Raw genomic sequence first — 12,264 nt, 5'->3', positions numbered from 1 at the left:
CATCCTGGGAGGGAGATCAGGGCTGCCTCCCCCATGTAAGGGCCGGAAGGAAGCTTCCTGAGGACGTAAAGGACGGTTCAAGGGACACAAGGAGTCATGACAGGGGAGACGGGAACCCAGGTATGCTGACACCAGGGCACTGTGTGTCGCCATGGTGCGACCATCCCCAAACACCTACTGCACCAAGCACTTCTGGGGTGCGCGGGACCCAGGCTGGAACAGCAGGAGGCAGTCACCCACCATACAAGGTGCTCTGGTGAGAAGGTTACAGACATCTTGGGCACATCTGAGGGAAAGTGACTGTTCTCATAAAGGACAATGGATTCTGGTGAGCTGGAGATGTGTGGTTCCCAGGTTGCAAGCACCCCACCCATCTTGACAAGCCCGTCTTTGGTCCCCAGAAGGTGCATGGGGTGTGGGTAGCTTCCTGTCTTCTAGCATCCCTCCCCCGAGAGAGTGGTCCACCATGCCATCTTGTCCTGTGGAGGTGGGGGGTTGTGCCCCTCCCACTAGCCTAGACTCAAACAGCAGGCATGTGACCCTGCTGGATGATCAGGACGTCTGTGCTCCCAGACGCCAGCACTGAGTCAGGAATCAGCATGCGGCACCCATTCAGCCCAGGCAGTCCTCCCTAGGGCCTGACCCAGAATGCCTGTGGAGAGCAGATCTAACAGGGGTCACTTTTATTTTGTTACTTTTATTTTACTTTATTTGGTTTTTTGAGGTAGGGTCTCACTCTAGCCCAGGCTGACTTAGGATTCAGTATGTAGTCTCAGGGTGGCCTTGAACTCACAGCGATCCTCCTACCTCTGCCTCCTCAGTGCTGGTATTTGAGAGGTGCACGTCATGTCACCTTATATGGTGCTGGAAATTGAACCCAACTGGGCTACTGGTTGTCACCTTGCTAGCTGGGTGGTGCCAAGTTATACACAGAGAGCCACATAGAGGCCTCCAGAGCCCAGGGTTGGTGTTAAGATCTCCTAGCTCCAACAGTGCCTGAAGGTAGATCTGACCTTAACTTTCAGTTAAAGAACGAATACATCCTTTCAGTGTGCTGTTTGTTACCAAGTGTACCCACTAATACAGAAACACATTAGAGGAGATGGAGAGATGGCCCAATGGTTAAGGCACTTGCCTGCGAAGCCTGAGGATCCAGGTTTGATTCCCCAGAGCCCACGTAAGCCAGATGCACAAGGGGGCGCATATATCTGGAGTTCATTAGTGGCTGGAGGCCCTAGTGTGTCCGCTCACACTGCGCTTGCTCTCTCTCTCTTTTATCTGCCTCTCTCTCAAATAAACATTAAAAAAACAATTTTAAAAAATCATTCTAGTTTCGCCCTGGGGAACAACATGGCTTTGCAGGGAACTGAAGACTTCATACCAGGGCAGGAAGTGGAGGGGCCGATGAGGAACACTCATGAAATGAACGTAGAAGCCAGGGAGCCCCTTCACTGGCCCCGGGCCCTGGGCACCTGCTCATCCTCTCCCACCTAGCCACCCTCACGATGCTAGGAAGCCCGACGCAATGGACGTGCGCCCCACAGACACTCTGGAGGTGCGGCCCCCCCACGCAAGGAGAGCAGCCTGGGGCTGCGAGGCTCCTGGAATTCTAGGGAAGTCCAAGCAAGTGGCGGCCTGCTGTCGGGGTTCTTCTCCAGGAATGGTACAGGCCAAGAGGACGAAGCCACCCTGACGATGATGCTAAGGAAGGAGCGGCCAGCCCCCTCCCCTTGCCATGGAGGACTCGGGACCCGGGACCTGGTGGGGGGGGGGGCGCTGGTTTCTTCATAAGTTTGGAATGTGAGTCCTTCTCATATGTATTTACGCTGCTTCGGGTTTAACAGAATAAAACACTTGGCGATTATGGATGAGTCAGTCAGGGGAGCCAGGGTGCTCCAGGAGGGAGGAGAGGAGACGGTTCAGTCTCACATATTAAATGAAAAACAGAGCCGGGGGCTGGAGAGATGGCTTAGTGGTTAAGCGCTTGCCTATGAAGCCTAAGGACCCTGGTTCAAGATTCGGTTCCCCAGCACCCACATTAGCCAGATGCACAAGGGGGCACACGCATCTGGAGTTCGTTTGCAGTGGCTGGAGGCCCTGGCGCGCCCATTCTCTCTCTCTCTCTCTCTCTCTCTCTCTATCTGCATTTCTCTCTCTGTCTGTTGCTCTCAAATAAATAAATAAATAAATAAATAAATAAATAAATACATGAACAAAAATTAAAAAAAAAAAAAAGAGCCCGGTGTGGAGGCGCACGCCTTTAATCACAGCACTCGGGAGGCACAGGTAGGAGGACTGCCATGAGTTCAAGGCCACCTTGAGACTGCAGAGTTAATTCCAGGTCAGCCTGGACCAGAGTGAGACCCTACCTTGAAAAACTAAAACAAACAAACAAAAACAAAACAAAACAAACAAACAGCTTTGCTCCAAACTGTCCTTGACAGTGGGGGACAGACAGAGGTCAGAGAGCGGTTTGTCACATGGTCTTCAGCCTGGGTCAGGGCTGGGGCCAGGGTCAAGGGTAGGCTGGACCCTCCTAGAGAGGGTCATAAGCTGAAGTCCAAGGTCATGCTCAGCGATACTTTAAGTGCAAGTCCAAGGCTAGCCTGAGACCCCATCTCATAGAAAAAAAAAAGGCTGGAGGGATGGCTTAGCGGTTAAGGTATTTGCCTACAAAGCCAAAAGACCCAGGTTCAATTCCCCAGGACCCACGTAAGCCAGATACACAAAGGGGTGCGTGCATCTAGAGTTCGTTTGCAGTGGCTTAGAGGCCCTGGAGCACCCATTTTCTTTCTCCCTCTTTCTCTGTCAAATAAATATATAAAAATAGAATATTTTGTAAAAGATAAACAAATTTTTAAATTTTTTGTTTAATTTTATTAATTTATTTGACAGCAACAGAGAGAGAAAGAAACAGAGAGAGAGAGAGAATGGGCGCTCCAGGGCCTCTGGCAAGTGCAAACGAACTGCAGATGCATGCGCCCCCTTGTGCATCTGGCTAACGTGGGTCCTGGGGAATAGAGCCTCAAACCGGGGTCCTTAGGCTTCACAGGCAAGTGCTTAATCACTAAGCCATCTCTTCGGCCCAAAATAAATAAGTTTTTTAAAGGGCTGGATTAGTGGTTAAGGCACTTGCCTACAAAGCCTAGTGGCCCAGGTTCTGTTCCCCAGTACCCACATAAAGCCAGATGTACAAAATGACATGCACATCTGGAGTTTATTTGCAATGGCTAGAGGTCCATTCTCTCTCACTTTCTTTTCTCTCTCTACTTGTAAATTAATAATTAAAAAAAAAAAAGAGAGAGAAATGCCACTGTAAGTTGAGGGGACACGCAGGCTAGCACTGCCCGCGCAGCCCAGAGCAAGAAGGCGCCCTTCCCATGGCCAAGTCAGTGGGCAGTTCTAGCTCCTGGCTGCTCGCTGAGTGGTGTGTGGAAGACCTAACGTCCTTGCCCTGAGGCCCATGGCACCATCAGAGTGGCACCCCCTGTCCTCCTCTGAGGGTTCTTGAGGGGCAGAGAAAACCCATGTGTTCCCACACACTTTCTGTGCCACTGGCTGGATGCCACCACGAACAGTTACAAGTGAACGTTTCCCCTGACTGGGCACTTCATGAACACCTGCTGTGACCTCAGGCTGAAGTGCCTGTCTCCAATGTAAGTGGGGGCTGCCACGTAAGCAGCTGGGGCGGGGGGAGGAAATCAACTACTGTGGAAGGCTGGGGAAGGGAGGAAGATGTCCTACCTGTTGACAAGCAGGAAGTTGGCCACAAGACACAGCAACGACGGAACGGTGGAGGCCACAGCCAGGTAGCTCTCAAAGTAGTTCTGGAAGTAAACAAGTGGGAGGCTGTTTGGTCACTCGAGTGGGTGGCGAGGGCTGGAGGACGTGCCGCTGCCCCTCTCACTGTCCTGACACTTCTACCCCACCCCCAGCCCGACAGTCACTCAACCAACTGCAACCCATGGATGTCAGCTGGGCTAAGTGCTGGGGTCACCGGGAAACATCTGACATTGGCCCTGATCCCAGGGGAGGCCCACATTCCCAGTGCCCTACCTGTCCACCCAGTGACTGGAGAGATGGAGACAAGACTCACAGCTAAAAAGGAAAGCTCTGCGGGGGGGGTGTGTGGAAAAATGGCTTAGCGGTTAAGGTGCTTGCCTGTGAAGCCTAAGGACCCAGGTTCAATTCTCTGTACCCATGTAAGCCAGGGGCACATGCATCTGGAGGTCCTTTGCAGTGGCTAGAGGACCTGGCACGCCCATTCTATCTACCCCTCTCCCCTTCTCTTTCTCTCAAAGTAAATAATTTTTTTTTTTTAAATAAAGGAAAGCTCTGCCCTTATTAACCCTGGTGGCCATTGCCAAAGTGCATTAATTGTCCAGGATTTTTCACAGACTCGGCCACATCCTCCCATTCTGGAAACGAGGCTAGACGTTCTAGAAACACCAGAGGCCCCACTCTGGCAGGAAAACAAGGTTTTGGCCCAGAACTCACTCCCTCAAAGAGCTTTTTTAAGGTGAAGGCTATCTGGGGAAGTGGCTTCTAGATTGGTCAGGACGATGGAAGAGGGAATTGCTGGGGGCGGGGAGCTTCCATCCCTGGCACCAGAGAGAAAAAAAGAGGGTTGGAGAGATGGCTGAGTAATTAAGACACGTGCCTTCTGAGCCTAAGGAGCCAGGTTCGATTCCCCAGTACCCATATATGCCAGCTGCACAGGTGGTACACACAGCTGAAGTTTGTTTGCAGTGGCTAGAGGCCCTGGCATGCCCATTCTCTCCTGTCACCCTCTCTCAAATAAATAAATAATAAATTGTTGTTGTTCTTTTTTTAAAAGGCAAGGCTTTGTTCACCGTAGGTCAAACCACGAGCCCCCGGTGAGCAGTGATGAGCTCCGGCTTGTGCTCAGGGCATGCCTGCACCAGGCACGCGCCGTGTAACAAGAGATTTACACTGATTCTACACGCCACCGAACTCGAAGCAGCAGTCTGAGTATTATGAAATGGAAGTCAACTGAGGAAACATGTTGAGAACACATGCTAAGTGCAGGCAAGTGTGTGCAGGCCCCTCCTGGGTGTCCAAAGAGCAGCCTCAGGGAGGAATCCATCCCGTGAGGAATGCAGTGTGTCCCGCTGGGCGTGACAGGAGAGGGAAGGCTGGTTCCCAGTTCTCACCCCCCAGCAGTGCGTTTAAGAACTGCCCTGGAGACAGCGGGAACCAGCACCGTTTGAGGCAGTCCCAGGGGAGGTAAGATTGCAGCCAGGCTTTGAGACAACGTCCACCTTCCCCTTCCTGACTGAATCAGGCAACATGGATGAAAGAAAGGCATGAGGCTGAAGAGATGGCTCGGCGGTTACGGCGCTTGCTGGCAGAGCATGATGGCCCGGGTTCGATTCCCCGGGACCCACGGAGAGGAAGATGCCCAAGGTGGCACATGCATCTGGAGTTCGTTTGCAGTGGTTGGAGGCCCTTGCATGCCCATATTCATATTATATTCTCCCCCCCCCCTCACATACACATTCCTTTATGTATTTGTTTGCAAGGAGAGAGAGAAGGGTGTGCTGGACCTTCAGGACCTGAAACACAGACCCCCCCCCCAGGCCCCTCTGAAGGCTTTGAAAGGTGCTCCCTGAATGTAAGGTAAGGTAAGGTGGCCTTGCAATTAAAATGACAATCGTAGCTCATCAGCCATGAGCCTTTGCAATAGCCTTCTGCCTCAGAGGTGCCATCTCATTGTCCCTGCCCTGATGGGCTCAGCAGAGCCTGCACTGGACTGGGCAGCCAGTCAATTACCTGCCGATACAGTGGCTGGGCCCACATGATGCCGAGCACACAGCGGAGGGCGCGGGGACGAAGCCAGGCAGGGTGGCAGGTCCCCTTCCCTGGGTGGCAAGGCCAGGAACTGAGTGGCATGGAGAGCCCGAGAAAAACTTGTTCTACTTCCTTTGAAGCTTTTGTCTGTATTCAGCGTTCTGGAAATATGAAGTATGGTGGGGAGACTCACCCTTCCTTTTTCCTTTCCTCCCTTCCTTCTTGTGATTGAACCTAGGGCCTCTTACCTGCTAGGCACTCTGTGTTATTTCATTTTCTTGAAAACAAAGTATGACTAAATTGAAACACACTGTACTTCAGGCGGGCCCTTGAACTTGTGATCCTCTTTGCTCAGCTTCCCATGCAGCTGGGATCACAGGCCTGCACCCGCAAGCCACACTCGGTGGACAGACTCTTAAGGTGACCCAGGACCATCCCATCCTGGGGTCCATCCCTCTTCATGATCCACTCACCAAGGAGGGACTTACGGCCAAGAGAATGCAGCAAGGGCCACAGATCCTCGTGACTGGGTGTCTGTCACTATGAGAAGCTGCGGTGGGACAGTGTAGCCCTCATCTCTCGTTGGGCTCTTCTCTCGGGCTCACTTAGAGGAGGCAGGTAGCCATGTTGGGAACCTTACATGACAAGGGACTGCAGGAGACCGCCAGCGGTTGAGGGCAGTGTCGCGTGACAGACCTATGGCCACAAAGCCCTGGATTCTTCCAGTGTCCCGAGTGAACGTGGGACCAAGGCTCTTCCAGTCGAGCTGTTGGCTGGGAACCCCACACCCCAGTGGAGACCTTGCTGCTTTGTGAAGACCCAGGCTCTTGGCCTGCAGAAACCCCGAGGTGACATGGACTGTGTGAGGCCACCAAATCTCCAGTAGTTGGTCACACAAGGTGTCAGGTATCCAGGCCAATCGCAGTCCTTTACTCAATCTCCTGCCAGACACAGGGACCAATGTGCTTGCCCAAGAGGGAACAAGGCTTGCTTTCTGAGCACACTGCGTGTCTGTCCCTACAGCTTCCCTTCGCCCAAACCCTCTGTGGAAGTTGGAAATTTTGCACGAGACCCGCATGGATTTTAGAAAACAGGACTGGGGTTGGGTGCCATCCAGGTCCAGTGGGCTTTTGGCAATGGGAGGGGCCAGGTAATCCTCCCAGGTGGGTGGGGGCGCCACTGCCCTAGAATGGGCTCTGACCAGTGAGAGGGAGGAGATGGGGAGGCAGCCACAGGGAAACCCCTGCCTCGCCCTCTGACTCTGGCTTCCGGGGAGATGGCCCCTGGGCCAGGCTGGTGGCTGTACCTGGTGTCGAGCCGTGGTCTGCTGGGGGACCCTGGGCCTGTGCTTGCTCCCTCATGCTGATTCCTGCCCAAGTCCCCACAGAAGGGCTGCAGCATGTGACGGTGTAGGATCTTCACCGCCACCAACCCCAGGGCCCCGTGACAGAGATGGGGGGGGCCCTGCAGCCCCGTCTAGACCGCTCACCAAAGAGCTGCAGGCTGGCCTGCTGGGTACGAGGGGACAGCGTGCAGAAGGCCAGGCAGGGCCGAGACATCCTGGGATGGACGACAAGGCCTCCCCAAGTAGGCATTTCACCTCAGTAGGCTAGGCCTTGTACCGGAGACCTGAGGCCGGTGGGTCACCCTACACCCTCGGCCATGGCTGGGCGGTTAGCGTCCGTCCTGACGGCACCGTACTCCTTCCCTTGCCCACCGAAGGGGCGTCCCAGCCCTGTGCTGTGTGTGAGTGGAGGAAGCAGAACCCAGTCAGGGCCTGAGCGCCCTCAGGGGGCGTGGGGAAGCCCAGAGCTGGGAGATAAGGGTGTCAGGTGTGGGTAAGTAAGAAGGAGAGGTCTAGGGGTGGGTGAGGCTGCCAGCTGGACCCACCTAAATGGTAACTGGAAAGGCTGGGGGAGTGTGTTCATGGATACAGAGGCGGGAATGTGGGTGGAGAGAGGCTCTGCCAGGATGGGACAATTCTCTTCCCTGTTCCCCTGTGGGAAGTGACCACAGAGACCTTACTGTCATCAGCAAGGGTCTCCTGAGCTGCCACCCAGTGCAGGTACAATGTGGGGGAGGAGCCCAGGCTGGCATGAGTCCAGATAGCCATAGAAATGCCCTTAGGGTGCCAATAATGACAGACAGAGTCCACCAGTACCACTGAACTGTGGGGGCCAAGCCCCGCTCTGAAAAACTGAAGGGCAAAGATTCACCCCCAGGATGTCTGTCCTGATTCTCAGACCGTCACCATCTCCCTAAGTTGTCTGTACCCTCCTGTGGCCTGGGCTCAGTAATCAGCAGCTGCATCAAGGCCACCCTTGGGCATCTGTGAGTGGGGACATGAAAGTGTATAAAGTGGCGCATGGGTCTGGAGTTTGCTGCAGCTAGAGGCCCTGGCACCCCCATTCTCTGTGTGTCTGTCTCTTTCCCTCTGCTTGAAAATAAAAAATTATATATATAATTTTTATTTATTCATTTGACAGAGAGAGAGAGAGAGAGCATGAATGGGCACACCAGGGCCTCCAGCCACTGCAAACAAACTCCAGATGCATGCGCCCCCTTGTGCATCTGGCTAACTTGGGTCCTGGGGAATTGAACCAGAGTCCTTTGGCTTTTCAGGTAAACACCTTAACTGCTAAGCCATTCCTCCAGTCCTAATTTTTTTTTTTTTTAAGAAAGCAGACAGACAGCATGAAGGCAGCAAGGGGTCAATTTCCAGGCTTCTTCCCGACCGGGCCAGCCCCCTCAAAGCCCCCTTGCGCGGGTGAGGCTCAAACCCCAACGTGTGGACAGACCCTGGCCAAGCGATACCGGGTACAGGCAGCACCCCCTCCCCACAGCAGGTGCGTGTGCATGAGCATGTGCTTCCGGCCAAGGCGCGGGCATGCGGTTCACTTAGCGTGGCATGAGGACAGCTGTTCTCATCTGCTATGCTCTGGCCCAGCGTGGGAGCGCCAAGGTCGGAGGGACAGGGAGGCTCTTCAGTAGCACGCAGTTTAAACGCCCAGCACAGCCAGGCCAGATGTGAAGCCATTTTCTGGCATGGAGCACTTTCTCTGTGGCACCAGGCCCGGAGCCCCCCACCCCTTAAGCAGCTCTTCCAGAAGTATCCAATTCTAGGCTCAGAGTCCAGGTAGAGTGGTTTCTCTGGGCAGGGAGGCCCCAAAATGAGTCTGTTTATCTCTGGCAGGCCCCAGGTTTAAGCCTCCTCCCTCCCGCTTGCCATTTGGGTTCTTTGAAATGAGTGTACTGCATTAGTCACAAGCAGCTCCGGCCCGGCTCCCACCTCCGGGCCGGTGAAGAGGAGGCTGCAAGCAGGGCTCCTGCGGGGCGAGAAAAGCGATTCCTGCCTGGGGGTGGCAGCTCAGGGCAGCGGAGCATTACCTGGTTCACAAGGCCATGAAATTAGCAGCGACGATCGGGCTGCAGCGAAGAACAGTCGGCTGCCTTCGGCTGCATAGTTCCGTAGCCCGGGACGCTGAAGGAAGGCCCCTTGACTCTTGTGGCCCGCACCAGGTCTGGGGCAGACTGACAGGAGATTGGAGGTACACTTTCTGTCGCTCATGGCCTCATGAGAGGCGGGAGGGAGGCATGGGCCCAGAGCATGGAGGAGTCAAGAGTTGTCCTATCGTCTTCCCTTGCCTGTCTGGGAATACTCCTCCTCTTCCAGTTACAAGGGAGTGGTTTCTCTCTTCCCCACCAGAAGGAGCACTTAATCTCACTTCCCTGTGTGGGGAGCACTCCCTCACTCTCACCTCCCAGTTACAGGGGAGTGGTCTCTCTCTTCCCCACCAGAAGGAGCACTTAATCTCACTTCCCTGTGTGGGGAGCACTCCCTCACTCTCACCTCCCAGTTACAGGGGAGTGGTCTCTCTCTTCCCCACCAGAAGGAGCACTTAATCTCACTTCCCTGTGTGAGGAGCACTCCCTCACTCTCACCTCCCAGTTACAGGGGAGTGGTCTCTCTCTTCCCCACCAGAAGAAGCACTTAATCTCACTTCCCTGTGTGAGGAGCACTCCCTCACTCTCACTCCCCAGTTACAAGGGAGTGGTTTCTCTCTTCCCCACCAGAAGGAGCACTTACTCTCACCTCCCTGTGGGGGGAGCACTCCCTCACTCTCACCTCCCAGTTACAGGGGAGTGGTCTCTCTCTTCCCCACCAGAAGGGAGCACTTTTTTTTTTTTTTTTTTTTTTGCTCCATCCCTTGCAAGCAGGGCTCTTCCTTACTGTCTAAAGTGACTTGACCCATCACCTGTACTTTTTCCTTCACGGCTGGCTCTTTGTTCTCTGCGGGCCACACGGCTCTCTCACTCTTGAAGTCCTCCCTTCGGACATAAAGAAACATACTATGACCTCGCTTCCTCCAGCTGCCAGGCCTCCTTTCATTTTCTCCAGACTCTGCCCCCTACTGCTACATGCCCGGCCCTCCCTCTCTCAGAGGGTCCCCAGGAGCCACCCATCACCAAGGCCTTACTCCGTCCTCATGCCATTTCTCCTGCAGTGAGCCCAAACCTGGGTCTTTCCAGAACTGCCGGGCGGGAAGTTACTTGGCGAGTCCTATGGCTGAGGTGAGGGTGAGCCCCGTACCCCAGACCAGGCACGCAGAAGCAGCCAGAGACCCAGCAACACCAAGGTCCTGAGCCCTCCAAAGGCTGAAAGACCACAGGGCCCTTCTGTCTTGGAGTCTTGATTCCAACCTTCCAATTTGCTGGTCAGAGGTCTCTGCGTTGCTGGGGGAAATCTCTCGCTCCATTCCTCAGTATCCCCGCCAGCTCTGCGTACCCCGATCCGCCCCTCTCCCCACGCAGCCTGGCCTCTGCCCCCCCCCCCCCGCGAGGCACTGCTCGCATCTGGCTCCTTTCTCGTTTACTTTGGAGGCTCTGTCTGGATAAGTGATGGGGTGCTGAGTGTGGAGGTAAAGGGGTGGTCTCAGGTTGCCATAGAGAGACGCCTTGGGGTCAGAGCTGGGACCACGAGGACATGGGCAAAGGCTCCAGTGGGTGCTGAACCTGAGGGGGTCCCTGGCAGGAGTCAGCGGGTGCGTGGGGGGAAGCCGGGGTGGGGGCTGCGGCTCTCATCCGTTCCTTGGCGCAATGAGTGGTCAGCTTGGCTCCGTCATCAATCCCACCCACAGTGGCTGAGTGCTTTGCAGGTGCCCAAGGCTGGGGAGCCCAGTGTCCTTGAGCAAGTGAGGCAAAAACAAACAACAACAAAAAAGACACGACAGGGCCGGAGAGATGGCTTAGCGGCTAAGGCACTTGCCTAAAAAGCTTAAGGATCCAGGTTCGATTCTCTATTACCCACATAAACCAGATGTACAAGGTGGCACATGCATCTGGAGTTCGTTTGCAGTGGCTAGAGGCCCTGGCATGCCTATTCTGAAAATCTCTCTCTCTCTCTCTCTCACTACAATGAATCAGGCCATTGGGCAAATGCCCCCAAATGAAGACAGTAAGAAGAAAATTCCCCCAGATGAACTCCAGTAGAGACTGCCATTGGCAAGGATGGCGCGAGGTGATTTCGGAAGGTGAGGATGTTGGGCAGAGACCGGAATAAGCTGCGTGAGTGACAGGAAAAGCATTCCAGACAGAGGGAGAAGCGAGTGGTCAGCGCTGAGACAAGAATGAGCTCGGCAGGTTCAGGCACCGATGGTGTGAGCTTGGGGTAACGTACCAGGTAGGATGTGGGGGAACCAGGCTAGGCCCAGGTCAGCCCATGAGCACCAGTCAGAGGGAGCCGCTATAACCGCCGCCACGGAGGCGGAGGCTGGGCCGTGACCATGCTGAGGGCCCTAGGAGATTTGTGTGCAATGAGGTGCACGTGTGTGTGCTTGAGTGTGGACACCAAAGGACAGCCTTGGGTATCATTTCTTAGGTGCTATCCACCTTCCTTTTTTTCCTCTTTGGACAGGGTCTCTCCCTGGCCTGGAACTTGCCAAGTGAGCGAGACTGGCCCGTGACTCCCCGGATCTGCTGAGATGACAAGCGTGTGCCACTACGGCCAGCTTTTTTTCTTTTTCTTTCCCATGGATTCTGGGGATCCAACCGATGCCCTCATGCTTACAAGGCAAGCACTTTATAGACTGAGCTATTTCCCCAGCTCCTTGAGGCATTTAAAAAAAAATATTTATTTGAGAGAGAGTCAGATAAGAGAGAATGGGCCTCCAGCCACTGTAAACAAACTTCAGACATATGCACCATCTTGTGCATCTGGCTTTCTGTGGGCGCTGGGGGATAAAGCCTGGGTCCTTTGGCTTCACAAGCAAGCGCTTTAACCAGTAAGCCATCTCTCCAGCCCCCCTCCCCACCCCGCAGACATTTTTAAACCATGACTGACAGCACCTGTTGATGGAATGATTTGAGGAGTGTGTGCTAGGGAGAGGAGGTAACTCCTAAGGGTTAGGTGTGACCAAAACCAGGGGCTGGTGCCTTGGATTTGGCAGGAAGAGT

The 12,264-nt window shown here is 54.4% G+C and overlaps 1 protein-coding gene across 1 annotated transcript in view; it reads right to left on the bottom strand.

Annotated features, from left to right (window-relative positions):
* Slc29a3 (solute carrier family 29 member 3) overlaps positions 1-12,264 on the bottom strand; it is a 38,395-nt gene that overhangs the window by 11,117 nt on the left and 15,014 nt on the right. The window contains exon 3 of the mRNA XM_045137794.1: positions 3,745-3,827. Within this exon, the coding sequence (XP_044993729.1) occupies positions 3,745-3,827 (83 nt within the window). The remainder of the gene's footprint in view (positions 1-3,744; positions 3,828-12,264) is intronic.

Source organism: Jaculus jaculus, chromosome 18 (genome assembly GCF_020740685.1).
Source record: "Jaculus jaculus isolate mJacJac1 chromosome 18, mJacJac1.mat.Y.cur, whole genome shotgun sequence".
NCBI lineage: Eukaryota > Metazoa > Chordata > Mammalia > Rodentia > Dipodidae > Jaculus > Jaculus jaculus.
This window is presented reverse-complemented; position numbering and strand designations above follow the sequence as displayed.